Genomic DNA, 17057 nt, shown 5'->3' on the forward strand with positions numbered 1-17057 from the left:
ACTTATAATAAGTTGCACTTGCGCTTACAGTCTTCTTCCTTAGAGTAACACTTGGGCGCATGAATAGATTTAGGGATGATACAACAAATACATCTGGGTAAATGTTTTAGGCGCACTGGGCATATTATTTGCATGCACTTGTTTCTTAGCTGCAGGGCCCGCTTCAAAAACAAAAAAGTAACAACAATATCATTCGGAGGAAAAAATAATTATTAATGATATTATCATGTGATTGCAATGGTGAAAAAAATAGATGATGAACAAAGTAAAACTTTTTTAAATACATACATTCATGAAGAGAAAATAAAGCAATCAAGATGATGCAAAAGATAGCAAACTGTGATGACGCGACATATTGTTCTCTTACGATACCAACACGTTTATTATTATTTCTTTTGAATATTACATTTACTCGTTTTTGGTGTAATTTCTATTTAGATTAATTTATAGATAGAAGTATGTAAACTAGCAATGTGTCTTGTATGTGGATACATAAAAAATTGTTAGATTTGTTTGACTCGTTTTTTTCTAATTATTGTCCGGTAATCATATTAATGTTTAACCTTTTTTTTTCTTATTCAGCTGTTTATATAAACAGTCAAACTATTTCGTGATAACTATATTAGACTAATACATATGAGTTATTAACTGAAGTACTTTTTCGGAAAAATAAATTGCTATTTATTTGGAAGTTCCATCAGAGTTCATGAGGAAGAGGAAGCCAAGTTGAGATCTCAACGATATGACTTATAACATCTCAAAAGATTCAGACGACTTTCCGGAGCTATATTCGTAACTGTATTTTTGTTTGGCCAGAAAGAACCGACTGTAATTTCACAAGGCTTTTAGTTTAGTTTTGCATTTGATTCAAGTTTTGATATAGTTTTGCATTTAAAATTAAGTTCTGAGTTATGTTTTGCAAATTCTTTATTATATTTTTAGATACCATAAAAGTATCTGACACCACTTAGTGATAAAAGAATAAATTAGAGCATGATTATCGGGGGTTCTTAGGATGAGGTTTTTAACGGAAAATAAGAACATGTCTCTTAACTTTTAACTAAAAAACTAACTAGTTCTTAAATAAGAGTTTTAAGAGCCGGTTCTTAGCTTTTGTAGTTAAAAGTTAAGAGACGAATTCTTATATTCCGCTAAAAACTCCACCCTAAGAACTCTCCAATAATCATGCAAGGGCCACGTATTCTTTATCATATAATTCACATCAATAAATCACAAACCACCATTCAACATTTTACCTATAAACAAATGACCCATCCGTCACTCATTTTAATAAATAGATCTTTATTTTTTTCTTCTTAACCACGAGATCATTTTTATGGATATATCCACGATGTTTTTAATAATAAGATAGACGTACAACCATTTTATGGCATTGTCAATATAAACGTTGGGTATCACTGGTGACCATTCGGAAAACAAGAGAAACAAACAGAAAAGGAATATACGGAAAAAAAATAGCAGGAATGAAAAGGAATGGTTGTTCCTTATCAAATTTAACAAGAAATAGTTTTGTCCTTTAATTCTCTAAAAAAAAAAAGGAACTAGAGGGAATGAGAAGAAATTATTATTCCTTGTCAATGATGATTTTTTATAGGAACATTAGGAAATGCATTATTCCCCGTCATTTTCGGTCACCGTTCATACCCGTTGAGATGTCACCGAACTTTGGTGAGCTTGCCTTAATTAGAAAAACATTATAGTTGCAATAGCGCCGACGATCACTCCTAATCATAATAATCATGGGAAGTCCACATTATGTTACCGTGTAAAATCATTCACTTCCTTTCTAATTCAATTATTGTTACTTTAATTAGCTGAGACTGGTTTGAGTTCTACGTTTACATCCCATCACGATTGATAACCTATCCCATATTTATGATTATATAATTTATAAATAAAGGAAACTAAATCGTGATTGAAAGGTAAATGTCCTAATGTTGGCCAGATAACTCGGAAAGATTTTATCACTTGGTAATTTTCCCATATTCGTTAGCAACATGCAAAGGGGAACAAAAGATGAGCATGAGTGGTCACTACTCACTGGTACAAGAAAAATAATTAATGCTCCACAAAAATACAAAAGTTAATAAAGATATTTCTTTTTTAGAAAGAGTATTTATCCGACTGGAAAGTTGCACACCATTCAATACACATAAATAAATACGTAGCCGCTCGAAAAGGCCTCCGCTATATCCTCTCACAGCTCTTATTCTTTGGCGGAAATGTCCACATACAGTAGAGTGCACCGTACCTTGCTGTACCCGTTCTCTTTCGTCTGAAGATGAGACGAACCTAATAGAAGTTTTGGAATCCAAACCTAATCGAACCTGTTGCCAACATGAGCTTAGTATAACGTCGAATCAAGTTGCTAAAGTACACTGTACCACTATAGGACCGATTCCCATAACACGAATACGAGTTTTAAAATATATTTATTACTTTTTGGTAAAAATATTTAAATTTTACTTTTATAAATTCTAAATTTTAATTCATGATCTTGTACTCACTGCTAAATATACGACGTTTTGGATTTTTTTTGGTTCCAAATTAAATTACGTTTTATATTTTTAATATAAAATTTATTAATAATTTATATTTTATGACTAATGATATTATACAATTTATTTTATTATTGGTTAAATTTCAATTAGATAAATGTTTAATGATATTTTGTTTAGAAAATGTAAAGATTTTGCTGACAAATTTTTTATATCAAATATGACAAAAAAATGTTCAAATGATTTTAATTTAATCCATATCTGACTGTACACTGAATCACTGGTTGAAAATGATGACGAGGATTTAAGGATATACTTCCTAGTATAAATACAATCACTCTCTATAAATACTCGAATATACCATGGATAAACATAATCTCCACCTAACTAATTAATTCCAATAAGTGTAAAAAAAGCAAACTAATTAATGTACACCACGTAGACGATTGACTACAAAATCAGCTGAGCGCTAATCCTGTACTCCACGATCGGACGGACATCAACGCAGTAACGCACACGCACCTCGTCTCTTAAGCCCTAAAATCAACGGCCAAGATGAAAGCAAGCGTTAAGGGTGCAGCGTAAAGAACGGTGCAACTAACCGTACCTGATTTTGAATAGAGCATCCAAGAGAAGGGAGAGGCAGTGTTATAAAACGACACGATATCCTCATTTCATCTTCCATCGAATCATCTCATCTCATCTCAACTCTGTGTTGTTTGTTGTCTCTCTTATCGTTTTGTACGGAGAGAATGGTGGCGTCAGCTTTTCTCCCGGAGCTCTGGACGGAGATCCTCATCCCTGTTTGCGCGGTGGTCGGCATCGTTTTCTCGCTCTTCCAATGGTTCATCGTCTCTCGCGTGAAGGTCTCCGGCGACCAAGGCGCATCCTCGTCTTCTGGCGGTGCTAAGAATGGCTACGATGATTACCTCATCGAGGAAGAGGAAGGTGTTAACGACCAGAGCGTCGTCGCTAAGTGCGCTGAGATTCAGACAGCTATATCTGAAGGTAAGATCTCGTCAAACTCTGTTCAGATCTCACGGTCGTTGTCCTAGATCTGGTTATGTTTGGTTTGGTTGATGATTGAAGATTGTTTTACTGTATTGATAAGGACGTTAAACTACTACTAGTTTAGTAATCTTTTAATCTGATGTGTTTTGGAATCTAGTCTTGTCTGAAAAGTGAGGATCTGATTTGTTGTGTGTTTGGGGACAGGTGCAACTTCATTCCTATTCACGGAGTACCAATACGTTGGTGTCTTCATGGTGTTCTTTGCCGCTATCATCTTCGTTTTCCTCGGCTCCGTCGAGGGATTCAGCACAGAGAGCAAGCCTTGCACCTACGACTCCACCAAAACCTGCAAGCCTGCTTTAGCCACCGCAGCTTTCAGCACCATTGCTTTCATCCTCGGTGCGGTCACCTCCGTTCTCTCTGGCTTCCTCGGCATGAAGATTGCCACCTACGCTAACGCTAGAACCACCTTGGAGGCCAGGAAAGGTGTCGGAAAGGCCTTCATCGTTGCGTTCAGGTCAGGGGCTGTGATGGGCTTCCTTCTCGCCGCTAGTGGTCTCTTGGTGCTGTACATTACCATTAACGTGTTCAAGATCTATTACGGTGATGACTGGGAAGGTCTTTTTGAGGCTATCACTGGCTACGGGCTTGGTGGATCTTCCATGGCTCTCTTTGGACGTGTTGGTGGTGGGATCTACACTAAAGCTGCTGATGTTGGTGCTGATCTTGTCGGTAAAATCGAGAGGAATATTCCAGAAGACGATCCAAGAAACCCAGCTGTAAGTACATATATGATCTTTTACTTTTTTTATTTATTTATTTATAAGTTTTTGACTTGATTTTTTGTTGGTTGTGTTATAGGTTATTGCTGATAATGTGGGTGACAATGTTGGTGACATTGCTGGTATGGGATCTGATCTCTTTGGGTCATACGCTGAAGCGTCATGTGCTGCCCTTGTCGTTGCTTCGATCTCTTCCTTTGGTATCAACCACGATTTCACTGCCATGTGCTACCCACTGCTCATCAGTTCAATGGGTATCTTGGTTTGTTTGATCACGACCCTCTTCGCCACTGACTTCTTTGAGATTAAGGCTGTTAAGGAGATTGAGCCAGCGTTGAAGAACCAGCTCATCATCTCAACTGCTATCATGACCGTTGGAATCGCTGTTGTATCATGGGTTGGCTTGCCTTCTTCCTTCACCATCTTCAACTTTGGAACACAAAAAGTCGTGCAGAACTGGTAATGATGATCCTTCTTTTGTGTGGTTGCTTTTTGTCTACGGTGTAAGATTCTAATTACGGTGTACAATTTTTGGATTGCAGGCAGCTATTCCTGTGTGTTTGTGTTGGTCTTTGGGCTGGACTCATTATTGGTTTCGTCACTGAGTACTACACTAGCAACGCCTACAGGTAAGAAACTACTTTCACCATTACTATTAGGCATTCGGTTATTTCGGTTTCGGTTTATACCGTTTGACCACAATCCCACCATAGTGAACCAAAAAATCGTTTCGGTTTGGTTTTTGGTTTTTAAACATAATTTCTGAAAATAACACTTTTTGTTTTCGGTGAAAATTCGGTATAATTTGAAAAGTAGGATATTTTCGGGTTTTCGGTTAAATTTGGTTAGTTAGGTTCGATTAATTTCAGGTATTTTTGGTTAACCGAACTAACCAAACCGAAAACTGAAAATCGGTTCGGTTCGGCTGGTTCGGTGCAGACAAAATATGCAGGCCTAATTACTATCATTCTTCACTGTTAGGACAACTCTGATGTTCCCGTATTTGTTTTTGCAGCCCTGTGCAAGATGTTGCAGATTCATGCAGAACTGGTGCTGCCACCAATGTCATATTTGGACTGGCTCTTGGTTACAAATCAGTCATCATTCCAATCTTCGCCATTGCTATCAGTATCTTCGTTAGCTTCAGCTTTGCTGCTATGTATGGTGTTGCCGTTGCCGCTCTAGGGATGCTCAGCACCATCGCCACTGGTTTGGCAATCGATGCTTACGGTCCCATCAGTGACAATGCTGGTGGTATTGCTGAAATGGCTGGAATGAGCCACCGCATCCGCGAAAGAACCGATGCTCTTGACGCAGCTGGAAACACCACTGCCGCTATTGGAAAGGTTCGTGGCTTTAAACCATGCCTTTGCTTTTGATGTGATTCTGATTTTTTTTTTTTGTGTATAGGGATTTGCTATTGGCTCTGCTGCGTTGGTCTCCTTGGCTTTGTTCGGTGCCTTCGTGAGCCGTGCAGGAGTCCACACCGTTGATGTTTTGACCCCAAAGGTGATCATTGGTCTGCTTGTCGGCGCCATGCTTCCTTACTGGTTCTCGGCAATGACGATGAAGAGTGTGGGAAGTGCAGCGCTTAAGATGGTTGAAGAAGTTCGCAGGCAGTTCAACACCATCCCTGGACTCATGGAAGGTACCGCAAAGCCTGACTACGCCACATGCGTCAAGATCTCCACCGATGCTTCTATTAAGGAAATGATTCCTCCTGGTTGCCTTGTCATGCTCACTCCTCTCATTGTTGGTTTCTTCTTTGGTGTTGAGACCCTCTCTGGTGTTCTCGCCGGATCCCTTGTTTCCGGTGTTCAGGTATATATATTCTCTTCTCAGTTCTCTTGTGAATAACTTATGCTCATCGACGTTCTTGTTTTATATAAATAGATTGCCATCTCTGCATCTAACACTGGTGGTGCCTGGGACAACGCCAAGAAATACATTGAGGTACAGAACTGATTTATCAAACCATTTTTTAAGAGATGAGAATCAAAATCCTTAAGCATTGAGATTTGTTTTTTTTCAGGCTGGTGTGTCGGAACACGCAAAGAGTCTAGGACCAAAGGGTTCAGAGCCACACAAGGCAGCTGTTATAGGTGACACCATTGGAGACCCGTTGAAGGATACCTCAGGACCTTCGTTGAACATTCTGATCAAGCTCATGGCTGTTGAGTCTCTTGTGTTTGCTCCCTTCTTTGCCACTCACGGTGGTATCCTTTTCAAGTACCTCTAAACTCATCCCTGAGTGAAAGAAGAAGAAGATGATCATGATGATGATGATGAAGAAGAAGATGAAGATGATGGAGATCTTCTTTCTTACCATTCTTATTTTCGTTTTGCGTAGGTGGTTAAACAAAACCTGTTTTTGTTGATGAGAGCTCATTTAAAGAACCAACCGAATGATGTTTCTCTCTCTCTTATCACTTTTTGTGCTGTCTAGAATTTAGAAATCCACCAAGTATTTGAGACTTGTTTTTTTAGTTGTTGAGGTTCTGCCTGCTCTGCTTCTTTTACTTTTTTCGTCTTCGTCTTCTTTCATAACATTATTACACATACACTAGATGGTTAGAAACAACTTTGGTTTCTAACTAACACCGTCGTATCCAGCCACACTCTCCATCAACTCCCCAGTCATCCTGGCCTGTCTCTCCCGTTTGTAAGCCACCGTCACCGTCATATTCCTCTTCCGTTCAAGAGCATTATCAGTCGCACTACACGTGGCACTCATCCTGGAAGCGAGCTCAGTCGACAGTCGCTAATGACTCCTGCAATGCTCTTAGAATCCGACTGTTCAAATACAAAGGCATAACTGCATCAAGTATCTGAACAGGGTCTTGCTCCAACTGCATCGTCCATTCCACAGCAAGATTCCCATCTTTGCTCGTTAGCCTAAACATCTCATCCTCCATAGCATCAACACACTCTCCTTTCATCGTCAGTGGCAAGAGAGTGTGGATCACAGGATCATATTTCACCAAAGCCACAAAATTTATCCACCTCCTCACTCACAAACAACAAAAACACATCATCTGCTATAACTTGAGAGCTTATTTCGTTTGGGAAGACAGAGTTGGAACTCTTGATTCGAGGGGATAAGAGTTAGGAAAGAGAACTTGTGGGGCTTTTTCTAATTATAATGTTATACGAGGGTTTAATACAGAAAAGTGAAAAAACGTGGGAAGCATAATTCAACTTGATGACAAATTATTTTAATTTACTTTACGGTCCTTGTGGTTGTGGTATTCATCAGATTCGATCGTCTTCCTCCTCTCCTCATATCGCTTCTCTTCTTCTTCCACAAGTTGTTGCTTTGCATACACACTCCTCAAATCACCACAAATCTCTTCTCCACCGCCACCACCGGCACCACACAATGCTACTCCATTTCTCTCCCACGAAGCCCCTCTTCTCTCCCCCCAATCTCCGCCGGAACCCACCCGCTATCGCCATTTCTCCGCCGAGATCCCTCCGCATCCGCGCCATCGACGCCGCCCAGATCTTCGACTACGAGACCCAGCTCAAATCCGAGTACCGCAAATCCTCCGCCCTCAAAATCGCCGTCCTAGGCTTCGGCAACTTCGGCCAGTTCCTCTCCAAAACCCTAGTCCGCCACGGCCACAACCTAATCACCCACTCCCGCTCCGATTACTCCTCCGCCGCCTCCTCAATCGGCGCCCGCTTCTTCCACAACCCCCACGACCTCTGCGAGCAGCACCCCGACGTCGTCCTCCTCTGCACCTCCATCCTCTCCACCGAATCCGTCCTCCGATCGTTCCCCTTCCAGCGCCTCCGCCGCAGCACGCTCTTCGTCGACGTCCTCTCCGTCAAAGAGTTCCCCAAGACCCTCTTCCTCAAGTACCTCCCCAAGGAGTTCGACATCCTCTGCACTCACCCGATGTTCGGACCGGAGAGCGGCAAGCACTCCTGGTCCGGCCTCCCTTTCGTCTACGACAAGGTGAGGATCGGAGGGGAGGATTCTCGGCACGAGAGGTGCGACAAGTTTCTCAAGGTGTTCGAGAGCGAAGGCTGTAGGATGGTGGAGATGAGCTGCGAGGAGCACGACAAGCACGCGGCTGGGTCCCAGTTCGTGACGCATACCATGGGGAGGGTGTTGGAGAAGTTTGGAGTCGAGTCTTCTCCCATTAATACCAAAGGTTACGAGACGTTGCTTGATTTGGTGGAGAACACGTCCAGTGATAGCTTTGAGCTTTACTATGGTTTGTTTATGTATAACCAGAACGCGCTTGAGCAGTTGGAGAGGTTGGATATGGCGTTTGAGTCTATTAAGAAGGAGTTGTTTGGAGGTTGCATCAGGTTTATAGGAAGCAGAGTTTTGGTGGTGGGGAGGGGAAGAAAACAGAGAAGCGTCTGAGGCTGACCTTGGAAGATCAGACAAGGACTGGAAGACTCACTGCGAGTCTACATCGAAAATTCAGAGCAGTAAGAACTAAACTCTCGAATCCCAAACGATCAGGTAGCCATTGAGGCTCTAGGAGAGGTCTCTGGTATAAATCAGGTTTCTTCTCGGAGCTAACGCTAAATCCCCCTCCAACCATCGATGACGCCCTCCATAAGGCCTCTAGAACATTACCATACCTTGGAGGAGGAAATGGCAGCATTAGATAAGCTCCACAGAAAACCCCAGAGTCACCCGAAAGGCGAAGCCTCCGATGGAAAGGGACCTCACAAAAGAGGTAGCTCCCGAAATAATCAGACCCAGGGAGAACATTCTTACGTAGTCGAGGAAGACAAGAAGAAAAACCTGTCGCCGCGACAGCTAAAGCCCCCTGGTCCAAAGGTTATGACGAGAGCAAACATTGCTCTTACCACGATCGAAAGGGACATTCAACCGAAGAATGTTGGACCTCCAACGACAACTGGCTGCTAAATTCGCAGCCGGAGAAATAAAAGATGTGGACCTCAAAAAGCCACAACCTTATCAGAAGAGAGGTCCCAGAGATAGCTCTCCGAAACGCGAGAGGTCACCTGAAAAAGAAACAGACTCACCACCCCAGCTCCCAAAAAGAGAGTCGATGATCCTTGGAAAGTTTCCACAAGGAAAAAGCCTACAAATCGAGGCCCTCTTGAGTAAACCACCTCCCCAATCGAGCCCTGGCTCAAGGGTCGATTACATCCTTGGAGGGTCCGGTGTGTGTCAAGACTCCGTTAACTCTATTAAAAGTCACGTACGGAAAGCTGTGTCAAACACTCAGTCCAAACCGACCAAGCCTGAGTCTAACACTAAGATCTCTTTCTGGGAGAGCGAGACATTAGACCTCGATAGACCTCACGACGATGCCCTTGTCATAACATTAATATAGCAGGGTACGAGGTACCTAAGCTCATGATCGACACCGGAAGCTCCGTCGATCTTATTTTCTACAACGCACTAAAGGGAATGGAAATAGACGACTACGAAATTGTCGACCAGAATCCAACCTCGTAGGTTTCTCAGGTGAAACAGCCACCTCATTGGGAACAATTAAGCTCCCAATTATAGCTGGCGGAGTCATGAAAATGACCAACTTCATAATGTCGACAAACCATCCCCTTTCCACGCAATCCTCGGAAGGCCTTGGATTCATAAGATGAAAGCAGTAGCTTCAACTTATCACCAATGCGTGAAATTTCCAACAACCAACGGAATAGCTACCATACACGGTAGCCAAAAGATTTCAAGGATCTGTTACCTGGGAGGATTCGAAATCATAAAAGAATCCCCCCAATAGCAATTACAGATCCAGGAGAGTCGCGAAATGCAACGAAATATCCGAGGTCCCCTAAGAACCTCACCGAAAAAGTTAGCATCGACGACTCAAACCCTGAGAAACAGGTGAGCATCGGATCCGAGCTACCTCTCGAAACCAAAAAGGAGCTCGTCGAATTCCTAAACAGAATATCAAAACTTTCGCATGGACCACCAGCGACATGAAAGGCATAGATGCAAATGTCACCACTCATAAGCTCAATGTAGACCCTACTTTTAAACCGATCAAACAGAAACGTCGTAAGCTAGGTCTAGAAAAAGCCCAAGCTGTCAACGACGAGGTCGATCGACTAACAAAGGCCGGGTCCATCCGAGAGGTACAATACCCCGATTGGCTAGCTAACCCAGTGGTAGTAAAAAAGAAGAATGGGAAATGGAGAATCTGTGTAGACTTCACCGATTTAAACAAAGCCTGTCCTAAGGACAGCTTCCCGTTACCTCATATCGATCGTTTGGTCGAAGCAACGGCTGGACACCAGCTCTTGTCCTTTATGGATGCCTTTTCAGGATATAACCAGATTATGATGGATCCTGAGGATCAAGAGAAAACCGCATTCATAACTGAACGAGGAACCTATTGTTACAAGGTCATGCCGTTTGGTTTGAAAAACGCGGGAGCTACCTATCAAAGGTTAGTAAATAAAATGTTCGCTGGACAACTCGGAAAAACCATGGAAGTCTACATCGACGACATGTTAGTCAAATCCTCAAAGGGGGAGGACCATATCTCCCATCTAAGAGAATGTTTCGAAATCCTCAACAAATACGACATGAAGCTAAACCCAGCTAAGTGTACCTTCGGAGTACCTTCCGGCGAATTCCTAGGTTACCTCGTAACCGAAAGAGGCATCGAAGCCAACCCGAAACAAATAGCGACATTCCTAGAAATGCCATCACCTAAAACGACCAGAGAGGTACAAAGATTGACCGGACGGATCGCAGCACTAAATCGATTCATCTCCAGGTCCACCGATAAATGCCTTCCATTCTATAAACTTCTGAAAAATAATAAGAAGTTCTTATGGGATGAAAAGTGCGAAGAAGCCTTCAGACAGCTGAAGGCTTACCTCTCGGAACCTCCGATACTATCCAAACCTGTAGTAGGAGAACCACTGTACCTGTACCTCGCCGTGTCGGCAGCTGCAGTCAGCGGAGTGCTAGTACGAGAGGAACAAAACGAACAGAGACCTGTCTATTATACTAGCAAAAGCTTAATAGACGCCGAGACGAGATATCCCACCATGGAAAAACTAGCCCTAGCAGTCGTGACAGCCGCCAGGAAGCTGCGACCTTATTTCCAATCGCACTCGATCATCGTAATGACCTCACAACCATTACGGACGATTCTGCATAGTCCTAGCCAATCCGGACGATTAGCAAAATGGGCTATAGAGCTCAGCGAGTACGACATCGAGTACAGACCCCGAGCAGCAGCAAAAGCTCAGGTCCTCGCCGATTTCGTTATTGAGCTAGCATCCGGACATCTAGACCAGGAAACAGAGGCTCCGAAATGGAGCCTATACGTGGACGGAGCCTCGTCAAGGCAAGGCTCCGGTGTCGGTTTAAGACTAACCTCCTCAGCCGGAGAAACCATCGAACAATCCTATAGACTTGGATTTAACGCTTCCAACAACGAGGCCGAGTACGAAGCACTAATCGCTGGATTAAAGCTCGCCCTGAGCCTCGGAATTCGGGAGCTAAACGCCTACAGCGACTCGCAGCTGGTAGCTAGCCAGTTTCACGGGGAATACGAAACAAGGGACGAAAGAATGGGGGCATACCTCGAGGTCGTCCTAAACCTCACAAAGCAGTTTGACAAGTTCGAGCTAACGAGGATCCCACGAGGGGAGAACTCCTCAGCAGACGCGCTCGCCGCATTAGCTTCCACATCCGACCCTCTCGTAAAACGAATTATACCCGTGGAAGGAATCGAGAAGCCAAGTATCGACATAGCTACCAAGGCTGAGATGGATAGCAAACCAAAGGAAAAAATAGAGGATAACAGCCTCCCGACGGTAGCTACCCAAGTTTTCACGACATTCTGGTTCCCGAAAACTAGAACACGCAGCTTCAGAAAGCACACCTCCAGGAAAGCAACCCAGAACCCGGAAAACAACGACAAAAGTGAAGGTACTCACCGAAGTTCAGACTCCCTAGAGCCTAACTCTACGAGTACCTCCGGGGGCACCATCCAGACCTCGGAGCCACTTGTCTATAAAATCCAAACAAGAAGCCGCACCGCTCTTAAAAACGCATCTAGGAACGCTACACAAACCACAGGGGATAACGAGGAAATTGGAGATATTCCTCAGAACCCAGAACCTACTCCAACAAATATCTCCGGGGGCACCACGGCACCAGGTCCCGAACAGGAATCTCCCTCCTCTCTTCACAACAAAGTTGTAGGAAGAGAAGACTGGAGAATACCGATCATGGATTACATCCTAGAGGGAAAAATTCCACCCAACAAGTGGGAGGCTCGAAAACTCAAAGCTTTAGCAGCAAGATACTGTATAATCGAGTCAGCCCTCCACAAACGAAGTGTCTCCGGACCTTACCTAAAATGCGTTCACGGCCTAGTAGCTATGAAACTCATGAAGGAAATGCACGACGGTTCCTGTGGAAACCATTCCGGAGGCAGAGCCTTAGCCATCCGAATAAAAAGGCAAGGCTACTTCTGGCCTACCATTATCGCAGATTGTGAGGTCTACTCCTCATCGTGCGACAAATGCCAAAGGCATGCACCGATCATACACCAACCAGCGGAAAAGCTGTCTAACATATCAGCTCCCTACCCATTCATGAGGTGGTCTATGGACATTATAGGTCCATTAGTACCTTCAGGGAAAGGAAAGAAGTTACTAAACCTCCTGGTCCTAACCGACTACTTCACGAAATGGATTGAAGCTGAAGCTTTCCAACAAATAAACAGATTCGAGGTCGAAGGATTTGTTTGGAAAAACATCGTATGCAGGCATGGCGTCCCATACGAAATCGTAACCGACAATGGAGGACAGTTCATATCCCACGACTTCAAAAGTTTCTGCGATAAATGGAACATCCGCCTCACCTTCTCATCACCTCGGCGACCTCAAGGGAACGGACAGGCGGAGGCTGCCAACAAATCAGTTTTAGCAAACCTCAAGAAACGCCTAGGAGCCCAAAAGGAGCTTTGGTCGGAAAAACTACCCGAAGTACTATGGGCCTGCCGAACCACCCCCACGAAAAGCTACAGAGGAAACTCCCTTCTCCTTAGCTTATGGGATGGAGGCTGTCGTCCCAGCAGAAACCACCGCAGGTAGCCTCAGACGGGAGCTCTGCACCTCAAATCCCGCAGCTAATAACCAGCTCCTGATGGATAGCCTCGACTTGATCGAGGAAAGACGAGACCAAGCCTTGCTTCGCATTCAAAATTATCAGCAAGCAATGGCACGACACTACAATTCCAAAGTAAGGCCCCGACAGTTCGCCGTAGGGGACCTAGTGCTTAGGAAAGTGTTCGAAGGAACAAAGGAACCGGGAGCTGGAAAGTTAGGAACCAACTGGGAAGGACCCTACCGAATTATCCACATAGTACGACCCGGAGTTTACAAACTCCAGAAGGTACGAACCGGGGTACCTGAAATCCGATCGTGGAATGCCACGAACCTCAAAAGATACTATCATTAGGTACCTAAAACCCCTGAACTACGTTTGGCTTGATCCCTTGACTGGGTACGTAGGCAGCTCCGTCATGAGTGCAGCCCCAACCTCTTCTCACCAACCTCCTCACCTAAGCCAAAGGGGCAGGTGTTACCAAGAACACTTAGCCTAAAAATAGTTACTGTGTAAATAATCTGAATCATGTATTCTCTGATATCTGATATTAATAAAACGATTGATTCAGTTTCATAAACATCAAAGGTCTTAAAACCCTCCAAGAAAATTTAGGTCCCCCTAAATCGGGACCTAAGCTCAACAATCTCGAATACATTCAGGTCCCTGAAAACCTGAACCTAAGGTCTTAAAATCCTTAATACACCCAGAGGTCTTAAAATCCTTAACATAAACTAAGGTCTTAAAATCCTTAACAATCAGCAAGGTCTTAAAATCCTTAACAATCAACAAGGTCTTAAAATCCTTAACATAAACTAAGGTCTTAAAATCCTTAACAATCAGCAAGGTCTTAAAATCCTTAACAATCAACCAGGTCCTAAAATCCTAATCAAAACCAGAAGGTCTTGAAACCCTTATCAAAATCGAAAAGTCTTAAAATCCTAAAGAATCAGGAAAATCCCGAAATTCCTCAATTCCATCCGTTAAACTTCAAAGGCCTCGAAGTCCTTCGAATTAACTCAGGTCCCTATGAATCTAAATAAAGGTTCCTACGAACCTGAACAACCAGGTCCCAGAACCTTACGAATCGGACTCAGGTCCCCGAGCTAAAATCAAGAACTCCTCTTTAAGGTTATCACGACCGAATATCCATTAAGCTAAATGCTTATCATAAATAAAGACTAAAGGTCCTAATCCGACTCAACGATGACGGCACACAACTCATCTGAGATTCGCAATCACTATATTAAATGAAACGAGGTTAAGTTCAAAAACTTAAAACAGAAATAATAGCCACGATTTAAACATAAGAAAGGGTTTAAAAACCTCCCCAGGCTATTGAAATCCAGCAAGCGTTAAGGTTTAAAGGCCTCCTCAGGCACTAAGTCACAAAACATAACGAAACAAAGCCCTTAGGCCGAAGTCTTAAAAACACAAAACATAAAGTTAAAAGAGCCGTAGCTCTCAATCTTCCTTCTCTTCCTGAATCGGATCACCAGCACCGGCAGGAACTCCCTCATCGATCACATTGCCGTCACCTCCTATTGCTGCCTCGACTGGAGCTAAGTCAGGAGCCATCAAACCCAAATTAGAGCCATACTCCCCAGAAAAGGATGGATTAAACATGTTAATCTCGAAAGTACCTGAACTCTCCGAGATCTGGGGAAGAGGAAGCTTGCTGACCGAGAAGTCAGAGACTTGAGCCTTCTCATACGCAGTTGTCGCTTCTGGTAATAAGGCCACCAATTGGTTGTACTCCTCTTCAACGCTTTGGATCTTGTTGTTCAGCATATCCTTCAAGAGGTCGGCATTAGCTTGGAGCTCCTGAGCGTACACCAAAGCGTCGACCTCATCTTTCTTCCTAGCAAACTTCTCCTTAACACAGACCAGGATCTTGCCGTAAGCTTCGGCGACTTCTTTCTTCCCTTCCCTGACAGCCAGCTTGACTTCAGCTTCCTTGTTCTTCTGGCTATCCCGGGATGAGGCAATGAGCTCACGTACTTGATGCTCAGCTATCTTTCGAGCAGCCTCTAAATCATTGATCCTCCTGCTCTTCACCTGGATATCGAGCTTTTGACTCTCGATCTCTCCTTGCTGAGCATCGGCCTTCGAGCCTAGCCTCGTCACTTCGGCTTCGAGTTCAGAAATTCGAACCCGGGCTTGGTCAAGATCGGTTTTGGCTGCCTTAACCATCTCGGTAACCTCAGCAAGTTCACCAGCATTGGGGGCAGCACACAGAGCATTCTCAAACCTGAGCTGGGCCCTGTTAACAGCCCCAGCCAACTGCAATAAATCCAAAGAAAATATATATATATATCATCGTCTCCAAAGAATGTAAACAAATAACAGATAGAGATCACGTACCTGACCCATACAGTGGGCAATATCGAGATACTCATCTCGGTTAGTCAGGTCCTTGAGCGCTGGAAGGGGACATCCCACGCTCTTCAGGTGCCTCATTATCGCAGCTAGGCCCCAAGAGTCATCCAGGATCGACCCAGGCTTCGAATGGGTAAAGCTCCACCCAACAGTCCCTCCTCTAGAGGACGAGGAAGAAGAACGGATGGAAGCTCCGCCCTGATCGATCCTGGGCCTCTTGTGTCTCGACGGCTCGATCTCAGAGGTACCCTTCGGAGCCTGGTAGTCAGCCTCCGGCACCTGGACCTCAGGGAGAGGAGCAGCATCCTGAGCTACAACCTCAGTTGGAGTAGTCTCGACAACAGGTTTGGATCCTCCGTCGTCCAAAACTTCCTTCATTGAGATAAGGAACGATCCTCCTTGGTTCCTGTCGCTTCCACGAGAAGCACTGGCAGCTTTAGAGGGGTTACCCCTAGAACGGAATGACGGTCGCAGAGTCATGTCACCTGGCTGAGACTTTTCAGTTCCCGAAGCACTAGCACCAGTTGAGATCGATACAACCGAATCGCCTGCCGAAACTGGAACAATGGAAATCCTTAAGTTTAAAAACTTCAAAGCGATAAAATCATTGAAAAGGTTCGGACAAGAACTCACTCTCAAGGTTCTCAGCAGGAATGGGATCTTGGAAAGAGGCGTTGTAGGTATCTGGGAATCTGGCTGCACTTATTCGAGAAGTGGTGTAGGCCACCCAGGTACAGGGACTCTGTTGCAACTTGCGGTATAGAGCCCTGGTGAGCTTGGTAGAGAGCTTCGGGGGATCTTCGATTTCTGCAAGTAAATCAGAGCAAAAGGTTACTCGGCCATAAATGAATAAAACGAAAAAAGCATATCCCTAGAATTCCTAACCAGATGGATTAGTCCAAGTGACCCTAAGGTTCCGACCCACAGGAACCGTCGAAGGATCAACTTTAACGTAAAAATACTTCTTCCTCCAGTCATCATCACTACTAGAGAATCTGAAGATAACATGATTGGGACGACTAGGGAGGTAGTAGGTCCCGGTACCACCCTCCTTAGAGGCGCTTTCCTTCAGGGAAAAGAGGCTCATAAGTTCGGTAAGACCGACGCTAACCCCCTCCTCTTTGGACCTAGTGATAAAGCCGTTTATCACCCGGATAACCGAGGGACAGAGTTGGGAAAGGGCTAACTGATAATGATCTAGTAGATCAAGCAGTAGGGTCGGAAGAGGAAATCTCAAGTGAGACTTGGAGATGTACTTCTCATGGCAACAGAACCAAC

The 17057-nt window shown here is 44.1% G+C and overlaps 2 protein-coding genes and 1 pseudogene across 4 annotated transcripts; 2 read left to right on the forward strand and 1 right to left on the reverse strand.

Annotated features, from left to right (window-relative positions):
* The first annotated feature begins 3139 nt into the window (after window positions 1-3139).
* Window positions 3140-6798, forward strand: LOC106414619 (pyrophosphate-energized vacuolar membrane proton pump 1). The gene is made up of 8 exons (XM_013855246.3): window positions 3140-3527; window positions 3735-4309; window positions 4392-4771; window positions 4855-4941; window positions 5328-5658; window positions 5723-6133; window positions 6206-6265; window positions 6345-6798. Exons 1-8 carry the CDS (start codon window positions 3272-3274, stop codon window positions 6549-6551), a joined length of 2307 nt encoding a protein of 768 aa, XP_013710700.2. The 5' UTR covers window positions 3140-3271; the 3' UTR covers window positions 6552-6798.
* Window positions 6799-7389: 591 nt separating this feature from the next.
* LOC125595394 lies at window positions 7390-8803 on the forward strand (annotated as a pseudogene).
* A 5851-nt stretch (window positions 8804-14654) lies between these two features.
* LOC106411898 lies at window positions 14655-16814 on the reverse strand. Of its 3 annotated transcripts, XM_048771170.1 has the most exons (4): window positions 16413-16814; window positions 15765-16336; window positions 15044-15683; window positions 14655-14962 (listed from the first exon to the last, which is right to left on the reverse strand). In XM_048771170.1, the coding sequence occupies exons 2-4, from the start codon at window positions 16257-16259 to the stop codon at window positions 14865-14867; spliced, it is 1233 nt and encodes a 410-aa protein (XP_048627127.1). In that variant the 5' UTR covers window positions 16260-16336; window positions 16413-16814; the 3' UTR covers window positions 14655-14864. The 3 variants fall into 3 exon arrangements, with proteins under 3 accessions (XP_048627127.1, XP_048627128.1, XP_048627126.1); XM_048771171.1 differs by having other exon boundaries at window positions 14655-14956; window positions 15765-16814; XM_048771169.1 differs by having other exon boundaries at window positions 15765-16814.
* Window positions 16815-17057: the final 243 nt, after the last annotated feature.

This window comes from Brassica napus, unplaced genomic scaffold (genome assembly GCF_020379485.1).
Source record: "Brassica napus cultivar Da-Ae unplaced genomic scaffold, Da-Ae ScsIHWf_1046;HRSCAF=1464, whole genome shotgun sequence".
NCBI lineage: Eukaryota > Viridiplantae > Streptophyta > Magnoliopsida > Brassicales > Brassicaceae > Brassica > Brassica napus.

Excerpts from the sequence above, each read along its gene's own strand:
- LOC106414619 (XM_013855246.3), top strand. The coding sequence starts at position 3,272 with ATGGTGGCGTCAGCTTTTCTCCCGGAGCTCTGGACGGAGATCCTCATC. Across the intron at positions 4,310-4,391 it reads ACGATCCAAGAAACCCAGCT|GTTATTGCTGATAATGTGGG; the intron begins GTAAGTACATAT and ends GTTGTGTTATAG. Across the intron at positions 4,942-5,327 it reads TACACTAGCAACGCCTACAG|CCCTGTGCAAGATGTTGCAG; the intron begins GTAAGAAACTAC and ends TTGTTTTTGCAG.
- LOC106411898 (XM_048771170.1), bottom strand. The coding sequence starts at position 16,259 with ATGACTCTGCGACCGTCATTCCGTTCTAGGGGTAACCCCTCTAAAGCT. Across the intron at positions 15,684-15,764 it reads TTGCCCACTGTATGGGTCAG|TTGGCTGGGGCTGTTAACAG; the intron begins GTACGTGATCTC and ends GATTTATTGCAG. Across the intron at positions 14,963-15,043 it reads CCAGATCTCGGAGAGTTCAG|CTCCAGTCGAGGCAGCAATA; the intron begins GTACTTTCGAGA and ends CTCCTGACTTAG.